This window comes from Piliocolobus tephrosceles, chromosome 21 (genome assembly GCF_002776525.5).
Source record: "Piliocolobus tephrosceles isolate RC106 chromosome 21, ASM277652v3, whole genome shotgun sequence".
In the NCBI taxonomy this organism is placed as follows: Eukaryota; Metazoa; Chordata; class Mammalia; order Primates; family Cercopithecidae; genus Piliocolobus; species Piliocolobus tephrosceles.
Window position 1 is genome coordinate 21,208,668 of NC_045454.1, and position 20,236 is coordinate 21,228,903.

At 48.7% G+C, this 20,236-nt stretch overlaps 1 protein-coding gene and 1 long non-coding RNA gene across 3 annotated transcripts; one reads left to right on the forward strand and one right to left on the reverse strand.

Moving 5' to 3' along the window:
* Positions 1 to 1,370: 1,370 nt before the first annotated feature.
* On the reverse strand, positions 1,371 to 19,478 carry LOC111530978. The gene is made up of 3 exons (XR_004228655.1): positions 18,988 to 19,478; positions 3,657 to 3,803; positions 1,371 to 2,136 (listed from the first exon to the last, which is right to left on the reverse strand). It is a non-coding gene; the product is annotated as an uncharacterized LOC111530978 (long non-coding RNA).
* LOC111530977 (cytochrome c oxidase subunit 7A1, mitochondrial) lies at positions 17,433 to 19,583 on the forward strand. Of its 2 annotated transcripts, XM_023198236.2 has the most exons (4): positions 17,433 to 18,096; positions 18,751 to 18,837; positions 18,964 to 19,048; positions 19,469 to 19,583. In XM_023198236.2, the coding sequence occupies exons 1-4, from the start codon at positions 17,866 to 17,868 to the stop codon at positions 19,519 to 19,521; spliced, it is 456 nt and encodes a 151-aa protein (XP_023054004.1). In that variant the 5' UTR covers positions 17,433 to 17,865; the 3' UTR covers positions 19,522 to 19,583. The 2 variants fall into 2 exon arrangements, with proteins under 2 accessions (XP_023054004.1, XP_023054002.1); XM_023198234.2 differs by having other exon boundaries at positions 18,751 to 19,048; positions 19,469 to 19,581.
* Positions 19,584 to 20,236: the final 653 nt, after the last annotated feature.

Sequence of the window (20,236 nt, forward strand, 5' to 3'; positions counted from 1 at the left end):
AAATTTTTGTTTCATTAATGTCAGTTTTAGAAAAAATTACCAGGATCCAAATGATGTCCTCAAATTGCGGTTGATATGTCTCTTATTTCTCAATCTATTATACTCAATCTATTCTCCCTTACTGGTTTTTTTGCAACTTCTTGTTTTTTGAAGAAACCAGGTAATTTGCCTCATAGAGCTTCTCCAAGTCTGGTTTTTGCTGGCTGCATCTGCATGGTGTAGTTTAACATGCTCTTCTATTCCTAGTATTTCCTGTAAATTGGTAGTTGAGATTTAGAGGACTGGTCAGATTGAGGTTCTTTTTTTGTTAAGATTATTTATAAGTGGTTAATATTAGGAGCCATAATATTTAGGTGTTGCTGTTTTTGTGATGTTGGCAACCATTGATGTTTAATTGATAAATCTGTTCATTAGAGGTTGCAAAATGGTGATATCTTATTATTCATTCTTTCCTTATTAGCTAGAATATTCTTATGAAGAAAAACTTTCTGGCCTGGTGCAGTGGCTCACACCTGTGATCCCAGCACTTTGGGAGGCCGAGGCAGGTGGAGCCCTTGAGGTCAGGAGTTTGAGACCAACCTGACCAACATGGTGAAACTCCGTCTCTACTAAAACTACAAAATTAGCTGGGTATGGTGGCGCATGCCTATAATCCCAGCTACTTGGGAGGCTGAGGCAGGAGAATCACTTGAACCTGGGAGGCAGAGGTTGCAGTGAGCCGAGATCGTGCCATTGCACTCTAGCCTGGGCAACAAGAGTGAAACTCCGTCTCAAAAAAAAAAAAAAGAAAAAAGAAAAAAAGAACAACTTTCCTTCAGCTACTATTTAGTACCCAATGATACAGTAAAGAAACACAGCAGGCCGGGTGTTTTGGCTCACGCCTGTAATCCTAACACTTTGGGATGCCAAGGCGGGTGGATTGCCTGAGCTCAGGAGTTCCAGACCAGCCTGGGCAACACGGCTATCTCAATTAAAATACAAAAACTTAGCCAGGCTTGGCGGTGTGCGCCTGTAGTCCCAGCTACTCAGGAGGCTGAGTCAGGAGAATTGCTTGAACCTGGGAGGCAAAGGTTGCAGTGAGCCAAGATCACACCACTGCACTCCAGCCTGGGTGACAGAGCAAGACTCCTCCAAAAAAAAAAAAAAAAAAAAAAAAAGGAAAAGAAAAGAAACACAGGATAAACGCTTCTTTCTCTTTCCTGGTTTTCATAATAATGAATTGAGGCCAGGCAGGGTGACTCATGCCTGTAATCTCAGCACTTTGAGAGGCTGAGGCAGGCAGATCACTTGAGGTCACTAAAAATGCAAAAATTAGCTGGGCAGGGTGGCGCGTGCCTGAAATCCTAGGTACTCGGGAGGCTAAAGCAGGAGAATTGCCTGAACCCAAGAGGCGGAGGTTGCAGTGAGCCGAGATTGCGCCACTGCACTCCAGCCCAGGTGACAAGAGAGAAACTCTGTCTCAGAAATAATAATAATAATGAATTGGTTTCCCCAGCATTCTGCCATGGTAGCTGATGAATTTAGATGCAGGGGTGTGTGTTTGTGTGTGTGATGTTTAATGTGTTTCAATTCATTTAAATTGCACCCTCAGTGATACTCAAATGCCTCCATGTTGGGTGTGGAAGAGCCTCTTCCAGCTGGCTCCTGTGTCCTTTTGCTATGGCCCAGTCATCTTTGATCATTTGCCCATTGTCTGCCACCACGAGATGTTCCAAGCTCATCTTGTTCATTTCCTGTCTCTCACCTTTAAGCCGCCATTTTCCAAGGAGCCCTCTTCTTTTCCTTTTGGAATTTTGGTACTTTCCCAAATGTTATTTGGAAACCACAATCAGGTTGTTAGGAGTGCTTCCTGCTCCTGGTTGGCCGTGTTTAAGATGTGTGTACATTTTAAGCCATTCTATAGACATTGCTCAAGTGCCTTCAGGAAGATTATGCACCTGTGTATCTACTTACTGTAGAAGAGATCCCAAAGCCATGCTCATCCAATCCTGGAGAATCATTTATTTTGAACATAGACCATTGAACAGGTGAAAAATGGAAAAGTCACTTTTGTTTACATTTGCATTCCTTCAATAATGATAAAGTTACCATTTGTTCGCATATTTGTTGACCATCGGAACTGATTTAGCACAGTGCCTGAAACATAGTAGGTGCTCAATAAATATTTGTTAATTGAATAAATTACTTGTATGTTCATATCATTTGTTCATTTAATATGGGGAGGGGTCATATTTTTCTTACTTAAAAGAGCTATTTTTTGAAAGGATTACATGTGTATAAAGTTCCTAGCACCATGCCTGATGCATGCATTGCCATTTATGTCTCTGGTGACTGGCTTTTTTTTTTTTCTACTTTAAGAGAGAAGGGACCAGGTGCGGTGACTCACACGTGTAATCCCAGCACTTTGGGAGGCCAAGGTGGGCAGATTACCCAAGGTCAGGAGTTCAAGACCAGCCTGGCCAACATGGTAAAACCCTGTCTCTACTAAAAATTCAGAATTAGCCAGGGGTGGTGGTGTGTGCCTGTAATCCCACCTTCTCAGGAGGCTGAGGCAAGAGAATCACTTGAACCTGGGAAGTGGAGGTTGCAGTGAGCTGAGATCGCAGCACTGCACTCCAGCCTGGGTGACAGAGCGAGACTCTATCTTAAAAAAAAAAAAAGGAAAAAGAATAATAAGGAGGCCAGGTGTGGTGTCTCATTCCTATAATCCCAGCATTCTGGGAGGGGCCAGTGGAAGGATCACTTGAGGCCAGGAGTTGAGACCAACCTGGGCAACATAGCAAGACACTATATCTAAATAATTTAAAAATTGGCCAGGTGTAGTGGCACACCTGTAGTCCCAGCCATACTCAGGAGGCTGAGGAGGGAGGATCACTTGAGCCCAGGAGTTTGAAGCTGCTATAAGCTATGATCCTGTCTCTTGCACTCCAACCGGGGAAACAGGGGGAAACCCTGTCAAAAAAAAAAAAAAAAAAAAGAAAGAGATAAGGAATTTGGCCAGGCATGATGGCTTACGTCTGTAACCCCAGCACTTTGGGAGGCTGAGGTAGGCAAATAGCTTGAGCCCAGGAGTTCAAGACCAGCGTGGGTGCCGGGCGCGGTGGCTCAAGCCTGTAATCCCAGCACTTTGGGAGGCTGAGACGGGCGGATCACGAGGTCAGGAGATCGAGACCATCCTGGCTAACACGGCGAAACCCCGTCTCTACTAAAAATACAAAAAACTAGCCGGGCGAGGTGGCGGGCGCCTGTAGTCCCAGCTACTCGGGAGGCTGAGGCGGGAGAATGGCGTAAACCCGGGAGGCGGAACTTGTAGTGAGCTGAGATCTGGCCACTGCACTCCAGCCTGGGCGACAGAGCGAGACTCCGTCTCAAAAAAAAAAAAAAAAAAAAAAAAAAAAAAAAAAAGACCAGCGTGGGCAACACAGTAAAACCTCATCTCTACAAAAAATACAAAAACTAGCCAGACGTGCTGGTATGCACCTGTAGTCCCAGCAACTCAGGAGGCTGAGGCGGGAGGACTGCTTGAAACCAGAAGGCTGAGATTGCACCACTGCATTTCAGCCTGGGCAATAGACCAAGACCATCTCAAAAAAAAAAAAAAAAAAAAAATGATGTGTATGTGCAGCTCTGCTTCTGCAAGAAGGGCTTAGACTCACCACGTCTTGAGAAGAGAATGGCCACTTTATGGGGTGTAACTTTTTCATGCTGGCGGTAACCTGTGTTTGCAGCAGGCTGGGTTTAAGAGCATCTTCCTGTCTTCCATGCACTCCATCAAGGTCAGAGTCAGGGCCTTGTGTGGAATTCTGTTGGATGCAGAAAGCACTGGAGCTTGAATCTATGTTTACACTTTTGTGCAGAAAACACCAGAACAGCTTCCAATTCTGGAAGGGACATTTTTGGTTCAGTGAAGCCAGGACTTTCTGCTTTGATCATTCAACCTAAGCAGCAGGCTGAGACTGTTCAAGGACTCTTAGAGGTGGCCAAAGACGCCGGGCGTGGTGGCTCACACCTGTAATCCCAGCACTTTGGGAGGCCAGAGGTGGACGGATCACAAGGTCAGGAGATCGAGACCATCCTGGCTAACACGGTGAAACCCCGTCTCTACTAAAAATACAAAAAATTAGCTTGTAGTCCCAGCTACTCGGAGGCTGAGGCAGGAGAATGGCGTTAACCCAGGGGGCAGAGCTTGCAGTGAGGTGAGATCGCGCCACTGCACTACAGCCTGGGCGACAAAGCAAGACTCCGTCTCAAAAAAAAAAAAAAAAGAGGTGGCCAAAGACTCAATCCCCTAAAGTGACTGGAACAGGACCCCAGTGGTCCTGAAGGCAACTGAAGGCAATGATAGACCTGTGCTTACTCCCAGAATGGAAGAGCCAGGCTCTGTTCTTTGAGGAAATGGAGAGCTTCAAGAAGTCACATTTGGGCCACATGCGGTGGCTCACACCAGTAATCCCAGCACTTTGGGAGGCTGAGCCAGGCAGATCACCTGAGGTCAGGAGTTCGAGACCAGCCAGCCAACATGGCGAAACCCTGTCTCTACTAAAAATACAAAAATTAGCCGAGAATGGTGACACACACCTGTAAAATTCCAGCTACTCAGGATGCTGAAGCACAAGAATTGTTTGACCCAGGAGGCAGAGGTTGCAGTGAGCCAAGATTGAAACACTGTGCTCCAGCCTGGGTAATGGAGTGAAACTGTCTAAAAAAAAAAAAGTAGAAGAAGTCATATTTGACCAGGCACAGTGGCTCACACCTGTAATCTCAGCACTTTAGGAGGCCGAGACAGGAGGATCACTTGAGCCTGGGGGTTTAAGACCAGCCTGGGCAACACAGTGAGATCCCCATCTCTACAAAAGTAAAAATAAAAAAATTAGCTAGGCATGGTGATGCGCACCTGTAGTCCAAGTTACTAGGGAGGCTGAGCTGGGAAGATCGCTTGAGCCTGGACATCAAGGCTGCAGTGAGCTATGATCTCACCACTGAACTCCAGCCTGGGGAACAGAGCAAAACCCTGTCTCAAAAAAAAAAGGGCCAGGTGCAGTGGCTCAAGCCTGTAATCCCAGCGCTTTGGGAGGCCGAGATGGGCGGATCACGAGGTCAGGAGATCGAGACCATCCTGGCTAATACGGCGAAACCCCGTCTCTACTAAAAAATACAAAAAACTAGCCGGGCAAGGTGGCGGATGCCTGTCGTCCCAGCTACTTGGGAGGCTGAGGCGGGAGAATGGCGTAAAGCCGGGGGGCGGAGCTTGCAGTGAGCTGAGATCCAGCCACTGCACTCCAGCCTGGGTGACAGAGCGAGACTCCGTCTCAAAAAAAAAAAAAAAATCCTCCTGCCTCCGCCTCCTGAGTGGCTGGGACTATAGTCATGTGCCACTATGCCTGGAACAGTATTTATTGATTCTGATTTGAACAAATAATATATTTATGTTTTGAACAAACAAAAAATATATATGACCCAATGGAAAAAGTTGGGTATTGAACCCTGACTGGATATTTAGTTGTGTTAAGGAATTCTTGTTAACTGCTTAGGTGTGATATGGAGTTGTCTCTTAGAGATACAATTTGAAGTATTCATGGATGAAAGGATATGATGATGCCTTGGCTTTGATTTAAAAATCCATTGAGGGGAAAAGGTGGGTGGGGTGTAGATGAGGCAAGTTTGCTGAGGCTCCGTCATAGGTACGGGGAGTTCATTATTCTGCTTGCTGTGTTTTTGTGTGTTTGACATTTCCCATGATTACGAACTGAAATGTATTTCCTGAGCACCTACTGTGTGCCAGGCACTGTTCCAGACACTGGAGATCACCAGGGAACAATACTGAAAAACTCCATGCATTCATGTAGCTTAGATGCTGGTGGGATCATAACTAACCTTTTTTTTATTTTTTATTTTTGAGACAGGGTCTCACTCTACTATGCAGGGTGGAGTGCAGTGGTGCAATCCTGGCTCACTGCAACCTCCACCTCTCAGGCTTAAGTGATTCTCCCACCTCAGACTTTCCCAGTAGCTGGGACCACAGGCGTGGGCCACCACACTCAGCTAATTTTTTTATTTTTATTTTTGTTGAAAAGAGATCTCACTATATTCCCTAGGCTGGTCTCCAATTCCTGGCCTTCAGTGGTCCTCCTGCCTCAGCCTCCCAAAGTGCTGGGATTACAGGTGTGAGCCACCGCACCTGGCCAGCAACAAATTATCCTTTTATTACTGGGAAGGGCTGGGCATGTTTTGGGGGGTGTTCTTGTTGTTGTTGGTCGTGTATATGTGTGTTGTTTGCTTTTGTATATACATGAACTTTTCCCAGACAGATACACAAGAAACAAATAAGTGGCCGTGCGCGACGGCCCACGGCCTGTAATCCCAGCACTTTGGGAGGCCAAGGCAGGCAGAAAACCTGAGGTCAGGGGTTCAAGACCAGCCTCACCAACCAACATGGTAAAACTTCCTTCTCTACTAAAAATACAAAAAAAAAAAAAAAAAAAAAACAAAACAAAAAAAAACATTAGCCAGGCATTGTGGTGCACGCCTGTAATCCCAGCTGCTCAGGAGGCTGAGGCAGGAGAATTGCTTGAACCCGGGAGGCGGAGGTTGCAGTGATTCAAGATCGCACCACTGCACTCCAGCCTGGGCAACAGACTCTGTTGGGGCTCTGTCTCACAAAAAAAAAGAAAGAAAGAAAGAAAAAGAAACAACATAGAATAGTTCCCCTGGAAAGAAACCTAGAGTCCCCAGGGAGAGGAATACCCTGTTTATCCTCATGAATTTTAAACCATGTGACTTTATCATCTATTCAGCAACTGGGAGAATAAAAGCTAAAGATTTTGAAAAGCAAGTTCTAAAACATCAAGAATGGTTAGAGTATGGGAAGGTCCAGGTGGAAACGGCGATTGTTTCTGTGCCCGCCACAAGATGGCAGCAGAGCGGCACCGAAGCCAAGTTCTGGACTGGAAGGCCGCCCAAGGGCAGGCCAGGTTCCCAACCACAACCGGCAACTCCTGTGGGCTTCCCACGCGCTATGTGAACCATCTACCCATTCTCCACGCACGGAAACTGAGATAATAAATACGTATTGTTTTGAACTGTGTAGCCGGGCACTGTGGCTCATGCCTGTAATCCCAGCACTTTGGGAGGCTGAGGCTGCCAGATCACCTGAATTCAGGAGTTCAAGACCGGCCTGGTCACTGTGGCAAAACCCCGTCTCTACTAAAAATACAAAAATTAGCTGGGCGTGGTTGCAGGCGCCTGTAATCTCAGCTACTTGGGAGGCTGAGGCAGGAAAATCTCTTGAACCTGGGAGGCGGAGGTTGCAGTGAGCAGAGATCGTGCCACTGCACTCCAGCCTTGATGACAGAGCAAGACTCCGTCTCAAAAAAAAAATAATAAACATTATATGTTATAGCATTCCGACAAAAAAAATTGAATATGTATTTATGTGTTTCTAAAATATAAGGAAGGACTCTTTTTTTTCTCTCTCTTAAGACACAGTTTCACTCTGTCACCCAGGCTGGAAAGAAACCTTGTCTTGAAAAAAAAAAAAAAAAGGCATAAATTTAAAAATATTTGTTTAGATCAAGATCAAAATGAGATCTCTATATTGAGATCTGTTGGTATGTAAATTCTGTGTATTTATTTGGCTCGATCTCAGCTCACTGCAACCACCGCCTCCCAGGTTCAAGCGATTCTCCTGCCTCAGCCTCCTGAGTAGCTAGGATTATAGGCACCCACCACCACACCCGGCTAATATTTTTGTGTTTTTAGTAGAGATGGGATTTCACCATGTTGGCCAGGCTGGTTTTGAACTTCTGACCTCAAGTGATCTGTCTGCCTCAACTTCCCAAAGTGCTGGGATTACAGGCGTGAGCCACCACGCCTGGCGATTCTGTGTTCTTTAAACCATGTATGTCGGTGCTTTTTTGTTCTAGAAGCTAAGTCTTCATGTAAACCGATACAGAGGAGCAGAGATGACATCCCCCAGCTGGCCCTTTATACTGAGTTTGAGCTCATTTGTCCCACAAGTTGACAAAACCATTCCTAAATGAGACCTGTGCTGTGGCAGCAGCAGTTTTTGTTGTTTTGTTTAGAGATAGGGACTCACTCTGTCGCTCAGGCTGGGATTACAGGCGTGAGCTGCTGTGCCAGCTGCTTCATTGCTTTAGACATGGAGATACTGTTCCAGACTTCCTGGCACCTTGGAGTTTAATCCAGGAACTTTGTCCAGGCTGTAACCAAAGACTTTGTGTTGAGATAAGAGAAATTGTATTACTCTCTTGAGTTGGAGCAATTAGCTAGATAATGATTACAGCTGTATACACGGAGAACAGAGAGAGGCGGCTGCAGTGAGCCAGAAGCGAGAAGATGATGGTGGGCAGGACCCGGGCAAAGTGCTGGGGAGGAGGAGAAGTGGGTGGAATGAGACCTGGGATTCCCTCCCAGGAACTGGGATTGGAGGGATGGTAGGGAGCAGTGCTGAAGTTCCAGGCAGTTGCCATGCCAGACCCTATCCATGAGTGGCAAACTCAGATGCCTACAGACCAGGCAAGAAATAGGAATAAGTGAAATAGATGGAAGACAGTAGGGGTTGGTGGGGACTCTGGTGAAGTAGAAATGCATGACCCTCTGTCAATTAGCTTTTGTTGTATTAAAAAACACAGCCAGGTGCGGTGTCCTCACCCCTGTAATTCCAGCACTTTGGAAGGCCGAGGTGGGTGGATCACTGGAGGCCAGAAGTTTGAGACCAGCCTGGCTAACACAGTGAAACCCCATCTCTATTAATAATACAAAAATTAGCCAGGCATGGTGGCACATGCCTGTAATCCCAGCTGCTCGGGAGGCTGAGGCAGGAGAATTGCTTGAACCTGGGAGGTGGAGGTTGCAGTGAGCCAAGGCCGCACCACTGCACTCCAGCCTGGGAAACAGAGTGAAACTGTTTCAAAAACAAACAAAAAAACAGGCCGGGCACGGTGGCTCACGCCTGTAATCCCTGCACTGTGGGAGGCTGAGGCGGGTGGATCACCTGAGGTCAGGAGTTCGAGACCAACCTGGCCAACATGATGAAACCCTGTCTCTACTAAAAATACAAAAAAAATTAGCCAGGTGTGGTGGCAGCTGCCTGTAATCCCAGTTACTCAAGAGGCCTGAGGCAGGAGAATCACTTGAATCCGGGAGGCGGAGATTGCAGTGAGCTGAGATTGTACCACTGCACTCCAGCCTGGGCAACAAGAGCGAACCTCCATCTCAACAATAACAACAACAAAAACACCCAAAACAGTGGCTTAAAATAATAAGCATCACGGCCAGGCAAGGTGACTCTCTCCTGTAATCCCAGCACTTTGGGAAGCTGAGGTAGGAAGATCACTTGAGCTCAAGAGTTAGAGATCAGCCTGGACAACATGGCGAAATCCCATCTCTATAAAAAAAAACACAAAAGTTAGCCAGGTGTGGTGGCCCAAGCCTGTGATCCCAGCTACTTGGGAGACTGAGGTGGGAGGGTCACTTGAGCCCGGGAGGTGGAGGTTACAGTGAGCCAAGATTGCACCACTGCACTCCAGCCTGGATGGCAGGGCGAGACCCTGTCTCGAAAAAATGAATAAATAAATAAAAATAAAGTGCATCAAAAAAGAATATCTTGGGGAATGACTGTGGGCTATCGTAAACGTTAACAGGTAGTTACTCTAATTGTAGCTGCTATACCAGATGTAATATCTTTGCTGGAACAAGTCAACGTAACAAAAGATAAATTAATAAGAGAAAAACAAACAGAAGCTTATTAACATGTATATTTCTTATACACATGGGAGACACCCAGGCAATGAGTAGTTCTCAAAGAGGTGGCTTCGAATTCCAGCTTATACAGCATCTTCAGCGAAAAACAAAATTTTTAGAGAAATGATAGAACAAAGGAAAAGGTGTAGTGACTTGTGAGAAGCCAAATAACAGCAGAGGAAGCCTAGTTAAACTCGTTGGCCCGGCACAGTGGCTCACACCTGTAATCTCAGCACTTTGGGAGGCTGAGGCAGGCAAATCATCTGTAGTCAGGAGTTCGAGACCAGCCTGGCCAACATGGTGAAACTCTACTAAAAATACAAACAAAACAAAACAAAAAAACTATCCGGGCATGGTGGTGGGAGCCTGTAATCCCAGCTACTTGGGAGGCTGAAGCAGGAGAATCGCTTGAACCCCAGAGGTGAAGGTTGCAGTGAGCCAAGATTTCACCACTGCACTCCAGCCTGGGCAACAGAGCGAGACTCTGTCTCAACAACAACAAAAAAAGAACACTTGTTAATGTAGATTCCACTGGTACCATCTCCAGGCTGGTAAGGATCTAAAATTATCTTCAGGCCAGGCGCAGTGGTTCTTGCCTATAATCTCAGCACCTTCAGAGGCTCAGGCGGGAGGATTGTTTGAGCCCAGGAGTTAGAGACCAGCCTGGGCAATAGAGTAAGACCTCACCTCTATAAAATTAGCGGGGCACGGTGGTCCACAACTGTAATCCCAGCTGTTCAGGAGGCTGAGATTGGAGCATTGCTTGAGCCCAGGAGGATGAAGTTGCTGAGCTGTGATTGCATCACTGCACTTCAGTCTAGGTGACAAAGTGAGACCCTGTCTCAAAAAGGAAAGAAAGAGGGAAAGGAGTGAGGGAGGGAAATAAAGATATCTTTTCTTTTCTTTTCTTTTTTTTGGAGATGGAGTCTTGCTCCATCATTGCACCCATCATTGCTTCATCATTGCACCCAGGCTGGAGTGCAATGGCATGATTTTGGCTCACTGCAATCTCCATCTCTGGGGTTCAAGCAATTCTCCCTCAGCCTCCCAAGTAGCTGAGACTACAGGCGCACACCACCACACCCAGCTAATTTTTTATATTTTAGTAGAGAAGGGGTTTCACTGTGTTGCCCAGGCTGGTCTCGAACTCCTGAGCTCAGGCAATCTGCCTGCCTGGGCCTCCCAAAGTGCTCGGATTTCAAGCATGAGCCACCACACCAGGCAAGAAAGAAATATATTTTTTCTTTTCTTTCTTTCTTTTTTTTTTTTTTTTGAGACAGAGTTTTAGTCTTGTTGCCCAGGCTGGAGTGCAATGGCGCCATCTCGGCCCACCGCAACCTCTGCCTCCCAGGTTCAAGCGATTCTCCTGCCTCAGCCTTCCTAGTAGCTGGGATTATAGGCATGTGCCATCATTCCTGGCTAATTTTGTATTTTTAGTAGAGACAGGGTTTCTCCATGTTGGTCAGGCTGGTCTCGAACTCCTGACCTCAGGTGATCCGCCCACCTTGGCCTCCCAAAGTGCTAGGATTACAGGGGTGAGTCACTGCACTTGGCCAAGAAAGATATCTTTTCTAAGGTGAAAGACAAGTTGCTGCAACTTGCAGTACTTACCACAAAGAAAGAAGTACAATGGTTGGTAGGTTTTTTTATTTGGGAGGCAACAATTGAGTATGCTGTTTTGACCCATCTGCAAAATCACTCAGAAGGCTACGTGCTTTGAGTAGGGACCAGAGCAAGAGAAGGCAATAGGGTAAGAGCAGGCTGCAGTAGAAGCTGCTTTACCCTTAACAAGGTCGGAGTCCTTCAACACTAACCTCTGTTGCATTGGCTCCTAGACTTTAAGCCAAACTTATTGTCCTCTGGCTGTTCCTTATGACTAATGAAATGAGGAAGAAGAAACTTGGCTGGGTGAGGTGGCTCAGCCTGTAATCCTAGCACTTTGGGAGGCTAAGGAGGGTGGATCACGAGGTCAGGAGATCGAGACCATCCTGGCCAACATGGTGAAACCCTGTCTCTACTAAAAATTCAAAAATTAGCCGGGCATGGTGGCGGGTGCCTGTAGTACCAGCTACTCAGGAGGCTGAGGCAGGAGAATCCCTTGAACCCAGGAGGCAGAAGTTGCAGTGAGCAGAGATTGCGCCACTGAACTCCAGCCTGGCATCAAAGCGAGACTCTGTTTCAAAAAAAAAAAAAAAAGAAAAGAAACTTGAGCCCGGCTTACAGCTAGTCTGTATATCATGCTGATACCACTCAAAAGTGGACAATGGCAGCATTACAACCTCCTTTAGGGATGAACCTGCAGGGCAGTGGTCAGAACTTCTTGCAGGTTGGGTGTGGTGGTGCACACCTGTTGTCCCAGCTACCTCGGAGGCTGAGGCGGGAGAATCGCTTCAACCCGGGAGGTGGAGGTTGCAGTGAGCTGAGATTGTGCCACTGCACTCTGACTGAGCAACAGAGCGAGACTCTTCTCAAAAAAAAAGAATTTCATGCTGCACATTTAGTTGTCCAGTATGCCTGCAGGGAGAAGTGGCCGGAAGTATAAATCCATACTAATTTATGTGCAGTTGCTAATGGTTTGGGTGGATGGTCAAGTACGTGGAAGGAAGAAGACTGAAAGATTAATGACAAGGAAGCTTGGAGAAGTATATGGATGGGCCTCTCAGACTCTGCACAGACTGTGAAGATATTTGTGTCCCATAGGAGTGCCCACCCAAGGGCAGCCACTGCAATGAAAATTCCTTTTTTTTTGAGATGGAATCTTGCTCTGTTGCCCAGGTTGGAGTACAATGGCATGATCTTGGCTCACTGCAACCTCTGCCTCCCAGGTTGAAGTGATTCTCCCGACTCAATCTCCCAAGTAGCTGGGATTACAGGCACCTGCCACCACACCCGGCTAATTTTTGTATTTTTAGTAGAGACAGGGTTTCATCATGTTGGCCAGGCTGGTCTCAAACTCCTGACCTCAGGCAATCCACCCGCCTCAGCCTCCCAAAGTGCTAGGATTACAGGCGTGAGCCACCGCACCCAGCCAAAAATTTTTTTTTTTTTTTGAGACAAGAGTCTTGCTCTGTCCCCCAGGCTGGAGTGCAGTGGTGCCATCTCAGCTCACTGCAAGCTCCGCCTCCCAGGTTCATGCCATTCTCCTGCCTCAGTCTCCCAAGTAGCTGGGACTACAGGCACCTGCCACCACGCCCGGCTAATTTTTTGTATTTTTAGTAGAGACGGGGTTTCACCGTGTTAGCCAGGATGGTCTCCATCTCCTGACCTCATGATCCACCCGCCTCGGTCTCCCAAAGTGCTGGGATTACAGGCGTGAGCCCCCGCGCCCGGCCCAAAAATTCTTAATGATCAGCCTTTCGAGATGACACTTGTGTGCATGAGAGTCAGGCTCTTTTCCCAGCCACCCTAATGCTTGCTCAATGGGTCCATGAACAAAGTGGCCATAGTGGCAGAGATGGAGGCTATGCACGGGTTCAGCAACATCAGCTTTCCCTTGCCATGGCTGTCCTGGCTACTGTTACTGCTGAGTGCCTAATCTGCCAACACCAGAGACCAACACTGAGCCCCAATATGGCACCATTCCCTGGGGATCAGCCTGCTACCTGGTGGCAAGTTGATTACCTTGGATGTCTTCCGTCATGAAGAGGGCAAAGATTTGTCCTCACTGGAATAGACAGATATCCAGAACATGAACTTCCTCCCCTGCCTTTAATGTGTTTGTTGTCACCACCATCTGCAGACTCAGAGCATGCTCATCCACCATCATGGCATTCCACACAGCATTGCCTCAGAACAAGAAATCCATCTGAGGCTGGGTACGGTGGCTCCCACATCTGTAATCCCAGCACTTTGGGAGGCTGAGGTGGGAGCATCACTTGAGACCATGAGTTTGAGACCAGTTTGGGCAACACAGTGAGACCTTGTCTCTACTAAGAACACCAAAAAAATTAAGCGAGCATAATGGGACGTACCTGTAGTGTCCCAGTTACTTAAGAAGCTGAGTTGAGAGGATCACTTTGGCCAAGGAAATCAAGGTTTCAGTGAGCTATGATGGTGCCACTGTGCCCCAGCCTGAGTGACAGACCAAGACCTTATTAAAAAAAAAAAAAAAATCATTTGAAAGTGAAGGAAGTGCAGCAATGGGCTCCTGCCTATGGAATCTTATAGAATCTTACTATCTTCCCCATCACCCAGAAGCAACCGGCCTAACTGAACGGTAGAATGAGTCAGCAATGACTCCATTAAAGTACCAACTGGGAAACAATACCCTGCAAAAATGGGATTGTCTTACAGGACATGGCCTGTGCTTTGCATGAGAGAATTTCATGTTTCCCCATAGTGAGAATTTACGGGACTGGGAGTCAGGGGGAAAGTAAGTAGAAATGGTTCCTCTCTGTTACACACAATAACTTGAAGAATCACTTCTCTCCTCAACAGCTTTGAGCTCTGCTAGTTTAGAGATTTTGGTCCGCATGGAGAGGAATGCTTCCACTGGGCACACTATGGATCCAAGAACTGGGAGATAAGACTTCCACCTGAACATTTTGAGGTCCTTGTGTCACTGAACCAACAGGCAAAAAATAAATAAATAAATAAATAAATAAATAAATAAATAAATAAAAGAAAAGAAAAAGAGGCCGAGCACAGTGTGGCTCACGCCTGTAATCCCAGCACTTTGGGAGGCCGGGGCAGATGGATCATCTGAGGTCAGGAGTTCGAGACCATCCTGGCTAACATGGTGTAACCTCGTCTCTACTAAAATACAAAAAACTAGCCAGGCATGGTGTCATGCACCTGTAGTCCCAGCCACTCAGGAGGCTGAGGCAGGGGAATCACTTCAACCCAGGAGGCGGAGATCATAGTGAGCTGAGATTGTGCCACTACACTCCAGCCTGGTGACAGAGCAAGACTCTGTCTCAAAAAAAAAAAAAAGAAAAAAAAGAAAAAGAAAATTAAGACAGTCAAAACCATGGTATTAACTTTGTTTTTTTTGTTTGTTTGTTTGTTTTGGTTTTTTTTTTTTTTTGAGACGGAGTCTCATTCTGTTGCCCAGGCTGGAGTGCAGTGGCGCGATCTCGGCTCACTGCAAGCTCTGCCTCCCGGATTCACGCCATTCTCCTGCCTCAGCCTCCCAAGTAGTTGGGACTACAGGTGCCCGCCACTGCGCCCGGCTAATTTTTTGTATTTTTAGTAGAGACGGGGTTTCACTGTGGTCTCGATCTCCTGACCTTGTGGATCCGCCCGCCTCGGCCTCCCAAAGTGCTGGGATTACAGGCATAAGCCACCGCACCCAGCCTTTTTGTTTTGTTTTTTGAGACGGAGTCTTGCTGTCACTCAGGTTGGAGAGCAATGGCGCAGTCTCAGCTCACTGCAACCTCTACCTTCCAGGTTCACGCCATTCTCCTGACTCAGCCTCCCGAGTAGCTGGGACTATAGGTGCCCGCCACCATGTCCGGATAACTTTTTGTATTTTTAGTAGAGACAGGGTTTCACTGTGTTAGCCAGGATGGTCTCCATCTCCTGACCTTGTGATCCGCCCGACTTGGCCTCCTAAAGTGCTGGGATTACAGGCATGAGCCAAAGCACCCGGCCTAACTTTGTTTTTATTTTTTGTTTGAGATGGAGTCTCGCTTTGTTGCCCAGGCTGGAGTGCAATGGCGTAATCTCCGCTCAGTGCAACCTCCGCCTCCCAGGTTCAAGTGATTCTTGTGCTTCAGCCTCCCAAGTATCTGGGATTACAGGCACCCGCCTGGCTAATTTTTGTATTTTTAATAGAGATGGGGTTTTGCCATGTTGGCCAGGCTGGTCTTGAACTCCTGACCTCAGGTGATCTACCTGCCTTGGCCTCCCAAAGTGCTGGGATTACAGGCATGAGCCACTGCGCCTGGCCTAACTTTGTTTTTTTTGTTTATTTGTTTGAGATGGAATCTTGCTCTGTTGCCCAGGCTGGAGTGCAATGGCATAATCTCCGCTCAGTGCAACCACCGCCTCCCAGGTTCAAGTGATTCTCATGCTTCAGCCTCCCGAGTATCTGGGATTACAGGCACCGCCTGGCTAATTTTTGTGTTTTTAATAGAGACGGGGTTTTGCCATGTTGGCCAGGCTGGTCTTGAACACCTGAGCTCAGGTGATCCACCCGCCTTGGCCTCCCAAAGTGTTGGGATTACAGGCGTGAGCCACTACACCCAGCCCCCATGGTATTAACTTTGTGTTAGAGAATCTGTGGATACTTGGTATTTTAAGAATCTGTAATATTTAAGGCAAACTGGCCTATTCAAATGACAGGTCAATCTTGTAATTCCATTGTAAAATGTGGAATTCAGTTGGTGACTAAGACTTACTTGAAATCTGTTTATGTACAGTTTATGGATTTTTGATTCATAAAAGTTATTTAAGAATTGAAGAGTCATCTGTTCATCTGGTAAGTCAGCCTACTTGTGGCTTTTTTTTTTTTTTTTTTCTGAGACAGAATCTCACTCTGTCACCCAAGCTGGAATGTAGTGGTGCAATCTTGGCTCACTACAGCCTCTGCCTCTTGTTTTCAAACTATTTTTGTGCCTCAGCCTCCCAAGTAGCTGGGATTACAGGCGCCCACGACTACACCTGGCTAATTTTAATATTTTTAGTAAAGACAGGGTTTTGTCAGGTTGACCAGGCTGGTCTTGAACTCCCAGCCTCAAGTGATCCACCTGCCTTGGCCTCCCAAAGTGCTAGGATTACAGGCGTGAGCCACCACGCCCGGCCCTACTTGTGGCTCTTAAATGGAAAAACCTAACATTAAATGTACAAGCATAGTTTGAAAGTGTTAAAGGAATTTAATAGTTATAAAACCCCTCTTTTTTTAAAAGAGACTCTGGCTGGAAGTGGTGGTTTGGGTCTGTAATCCCAGCACTTTCGAAGGCCAAGGCAGGCAGATCACCTGAGGTCGGGAGTTTGAGAGGAGCCTGGCCAACATGGTGTAACCCTGTCTCTACTAAAAAATACAGAAATTAGCTGGGTGTGGTGGCGGGTGCCTGTAATCCCAGCTACTTTGGAGGCTGAGGTACAAAAATTGCCTAAACCTGGGAGGCAGAAGGTTTCAGTAAGCCAAGGTCGTACCACTGCCCTCCAAGGTGTGCAACAGAGCAAGACTCTGTCTAAAAAAATAAATTAAATAAATAAATAAGACAGATTGTTAAAAAACGTTTTAGAAGTTGGGTGTAGTGACTCACACCTCTAATTCCACCACTTTGGGAGATAGAGGTGGGAACATTACTTGGAGGAGTTGGAGACCACCCTGGGCAACACTGCAAGACTCTGCCTCAAAAACAAACAAACATTGTCTATTGGCTGGGTGCGGTGGCTCACGCCTGTAATCCCAGCACTTTGAGAGCTTGAGGCTGGCAGATTTTTCATGCTCAGGAACTCGAGACCAGCCTGGACAACATGGTGAAACCCAGCCTCTACAAAAAACCCAAAAATTAGTTGGGCATGGTGGTGTGCACCTGTAAGTCCCAACCACTCAGGAGGCTGAGGCAGGAGGATCGCTGAACCTAGGAGGTCGAGGCTGCAGTGAGCTATGATCACACCACTGCACTCCAGCCTGTGCAACAGAGCAAAACCCTGTCTAAAAAAAAAAAAAAAATAAGAAGAAGAAAAAAGAAAACCTTTTAGACTAGGCCAGGATCTTTCCTGGTTGCTAAAACCATTAGGACAACTGTGCCGCACCCGATGCCTGCCAGAATGAGAGAGCTATAAATAGATATGATGTGTTTCTGCGGGTAACATAGAATACCGTTTTACCCCCAAAGACTTCGGCTTATGTTTCCTAAAAACAAGGTCATTTAACGTCTCAACAAATCTCCGAGAAAGATCCTGCCTTAGCCCTCACATTACAGTACGGAAACAGGCTCGGAGGTGCAATCTCTGGCTGTGTAGACAGAACAGGGAGTTGGAACTCGGCCTTATGCCTTTCCTTCCTCACTCTCACATACCAACGGACAGGGAGAGATCCGGGGAGGAGTTGCACTTGCCCCGGGCGGAAATCTCCAAAAATCTGCAAAAACGGATCCCCTGGTACCGCTTTCCGCTCCTGTCCCAACAGAAATTCCGAGACCGAAAGGGATGCGCATTGCGGCCCGGGGTGAGGGTCTGGACCGCTTCCTCCTCGGTGGACGAATCGAGCAGCGGGACTGCCCCCACCCCAGCCCCAGCCCCGCCGAGTCCCCAGCTGTCACGCTGCGCGCAGCGGGCGGGGTCTGGGGTTCCTGGACAGGGGAGGGCAATGCGTGTCCTTGGGCGGAGAGGAGAGGTGACTCCAGCGGAAGAGGACGAGGCAGAATGCAGGCCCTGCGGGTGAGGCCCCCATGGGCTGGGCCGGGGCCCCCCACCCAGAAAACCCCGCCCTAATACGCGACTCTCCAAGTACCCCCGCATCTGGGGCCTTGGAACGTGAGCCCCCTTCAGGGCCTGGGACTCCCCGCTAAACAACCTGGGTCCCCTCCCGCACAATCCACTCTTCGGAGACAACTGGGGACCCCCACTCCGGCCCAAAGCCCCGGGTTTGAACTTAACATCTCGGGAACCCTTAACACCGGAAACGTAACATCCTGGCCTCACCCAGGGCTTCTCAGGCAGCCTGGACGCTCCCAGGGACCTCCATTCCGGTCCCCACGTTCCCGGGACCTGGTTTCCTCCCTTTAATCCAGGAAACCCTCCCCCGACAAAAATCTCAGGACTTAGACCCCCCAGAACAAAGTCCTTCTGGGTCCTCTCCCTTCCAGGACCCTCTAGGCAGTCCGGTCACCTCCAGGTCAGACTCTAGGGCGAGTCCCCTCCCCACCCAGGCTGGCAGTTCGCGGGTAATAGAATCCAAGTTATTACCCTCCTCGCCTTTGGGACGGTCGCTAGGGATGGGGCTGTCCCCACGTCCAGGCCTCAGAGAGCGGGGTACCCCTTTAGGACACCCCTCCAGGTGCCTCCAATACCCGCCCACCTCTCACCCCGCAGGTCTCCAGGGCACTGATCCGCTCCTTCAGCTCCACCGCCCGGAACCGCTTCCAGAACCGAGTGCCCGAGAAACAGAAGCTCTTCCAGGTGGGAGGGGCGGGGCTGGGGGTGGGGGGATCCGACTCGCCAGCCGGAGCGCACAGAGCAGGGGGCAGGCGGGGCGCTCTCAAAGGAGCAGCCGGCACCCTTTTCATCAGACACCCCCACATCCAGGAGGACAATGACATCCCGTTGTACCTGAAGGGCGGCATCGTTGACAACATCCTGTACCGAGTGACAATGGGGCTGTGTCTGGGAGGTGAGCGCAGGGCACAACCCGGCCCGAGCTGCCGGGGAGGCGGGGCTGGACCCAGGGTAGGAGGCAGCTGGTTTCTGGCCAGGACTCACCAGGATCTGGGTTGGGGGATGGCGTTTAAGAAGGGGGTGGAGTACTGAGCTGGAGGGAGGGGAGTCATAGGGCTTGGGCTCGTGTCCCAGGACGGGGGCTGGGCTAGTAGTGGGGCTCAGGCCCAGGGAGGAGTTGGGGAGGAAGCTCCCAGCCTGACCTAGATCAACGCCAGGGGCCTTTACAATAGGAATCCAATCTGGGAAGGGAGCTGGAGCCCAAACTAGAGCTGGGGTCCAGGCTGGGAACTGGGGAGTCTGAAGGCCTTAAAAGCCCGGGATGTCCAGGGAGGGGATTAGGTCTCATTCTGCCTCCCGCGCTTCCCCTTTCTAGGTTCTGCCTATAGCCTGTACTGCCTTGGCTGGGCCTCCTTCCCCAGGAATTAAGACCAGGAAGCCTGGGGGGCCTGAGGGACTTGAACAAGTGTCAATAAACGCTGACCTCTGTGTGTGTGTGTATGTGTGTGTCCACCCCTTCCCACCAAGCCCATACTCCCGCCAGCCAGCGATCTCTGCCCCGTGGACTGCCCACTACCCCCAGCCCTCGGTGCCTCATGCTGGACCAGGGCTAATCCTAGGATGTCGCTACCTCTGGGCCCTCTGCTGAGTACCCCAAACAGCACCCATAGGCTGCCCCTCGGGACCCGGGGACATGGGGTGGTGTCCTCAAGTGGGAAGGAAGACACTGACCATGGTCCATGACACAACAGAGGCAGAGGCCAAGTGTGGATGGAGAAGCTGCAAGAGGGGCAAACATGGCCTTGGGAGACAGGGCCAGGAGTGGTATTAAGACCTCCCTCCAGGCCGGGCGCGGTGGCTCAAGCCTGTAATCCCAGCACTTTGGGAGGCCGAGACGGGCGGATCACGAGGTCAGGAGATCGAGACCATCCTGGCTAACACGGTGAAACCCCGTCTCTACTAAAAAATACAAAAAACTAGCCGGGCGAGGTGGTGGGCGCCTGTAGTCCCAGCTACTCCGGAGGCTGAGGCGGGAGAATGGCATAAACCCGGGAGGCGGAGCTTGCAGTGAGCTGAGATCTGGCCACTGCACGCCAGCCTGGGCGACAGAGCCAGACTCCGTCTCAAAAAAAAAAAAAAAAAA

What these genes read in the sequence shown, in the direction of transcription:
- LOC111530977 (XM_023198234.2), top strand. Translation starts at nt 17,866, where the DNA reads ATGCGCATTGCGGCCCGGGGTGAGGGTCTGGACCGCTTCCTCCTCGGT. An exon ending in GCAGAATGCAGGCCCTGCGG is followed by an intron (nt 18,097 to 18,750) that starts GTGAGGCCCCCA and finishes CTCACCCCGCAG; the next exon opens with GTCTCCAGGGCACTGATCCG. An exon ending in AATGGGGCTGTGTCTGGGAG is followed by an intron (nt 19,049 to 19,468) that starts GTGAGCGCAGGG and finishes TCCCCTTTCTAG; the next exon opens with GTTCTGCCTATAGCCTGTAC.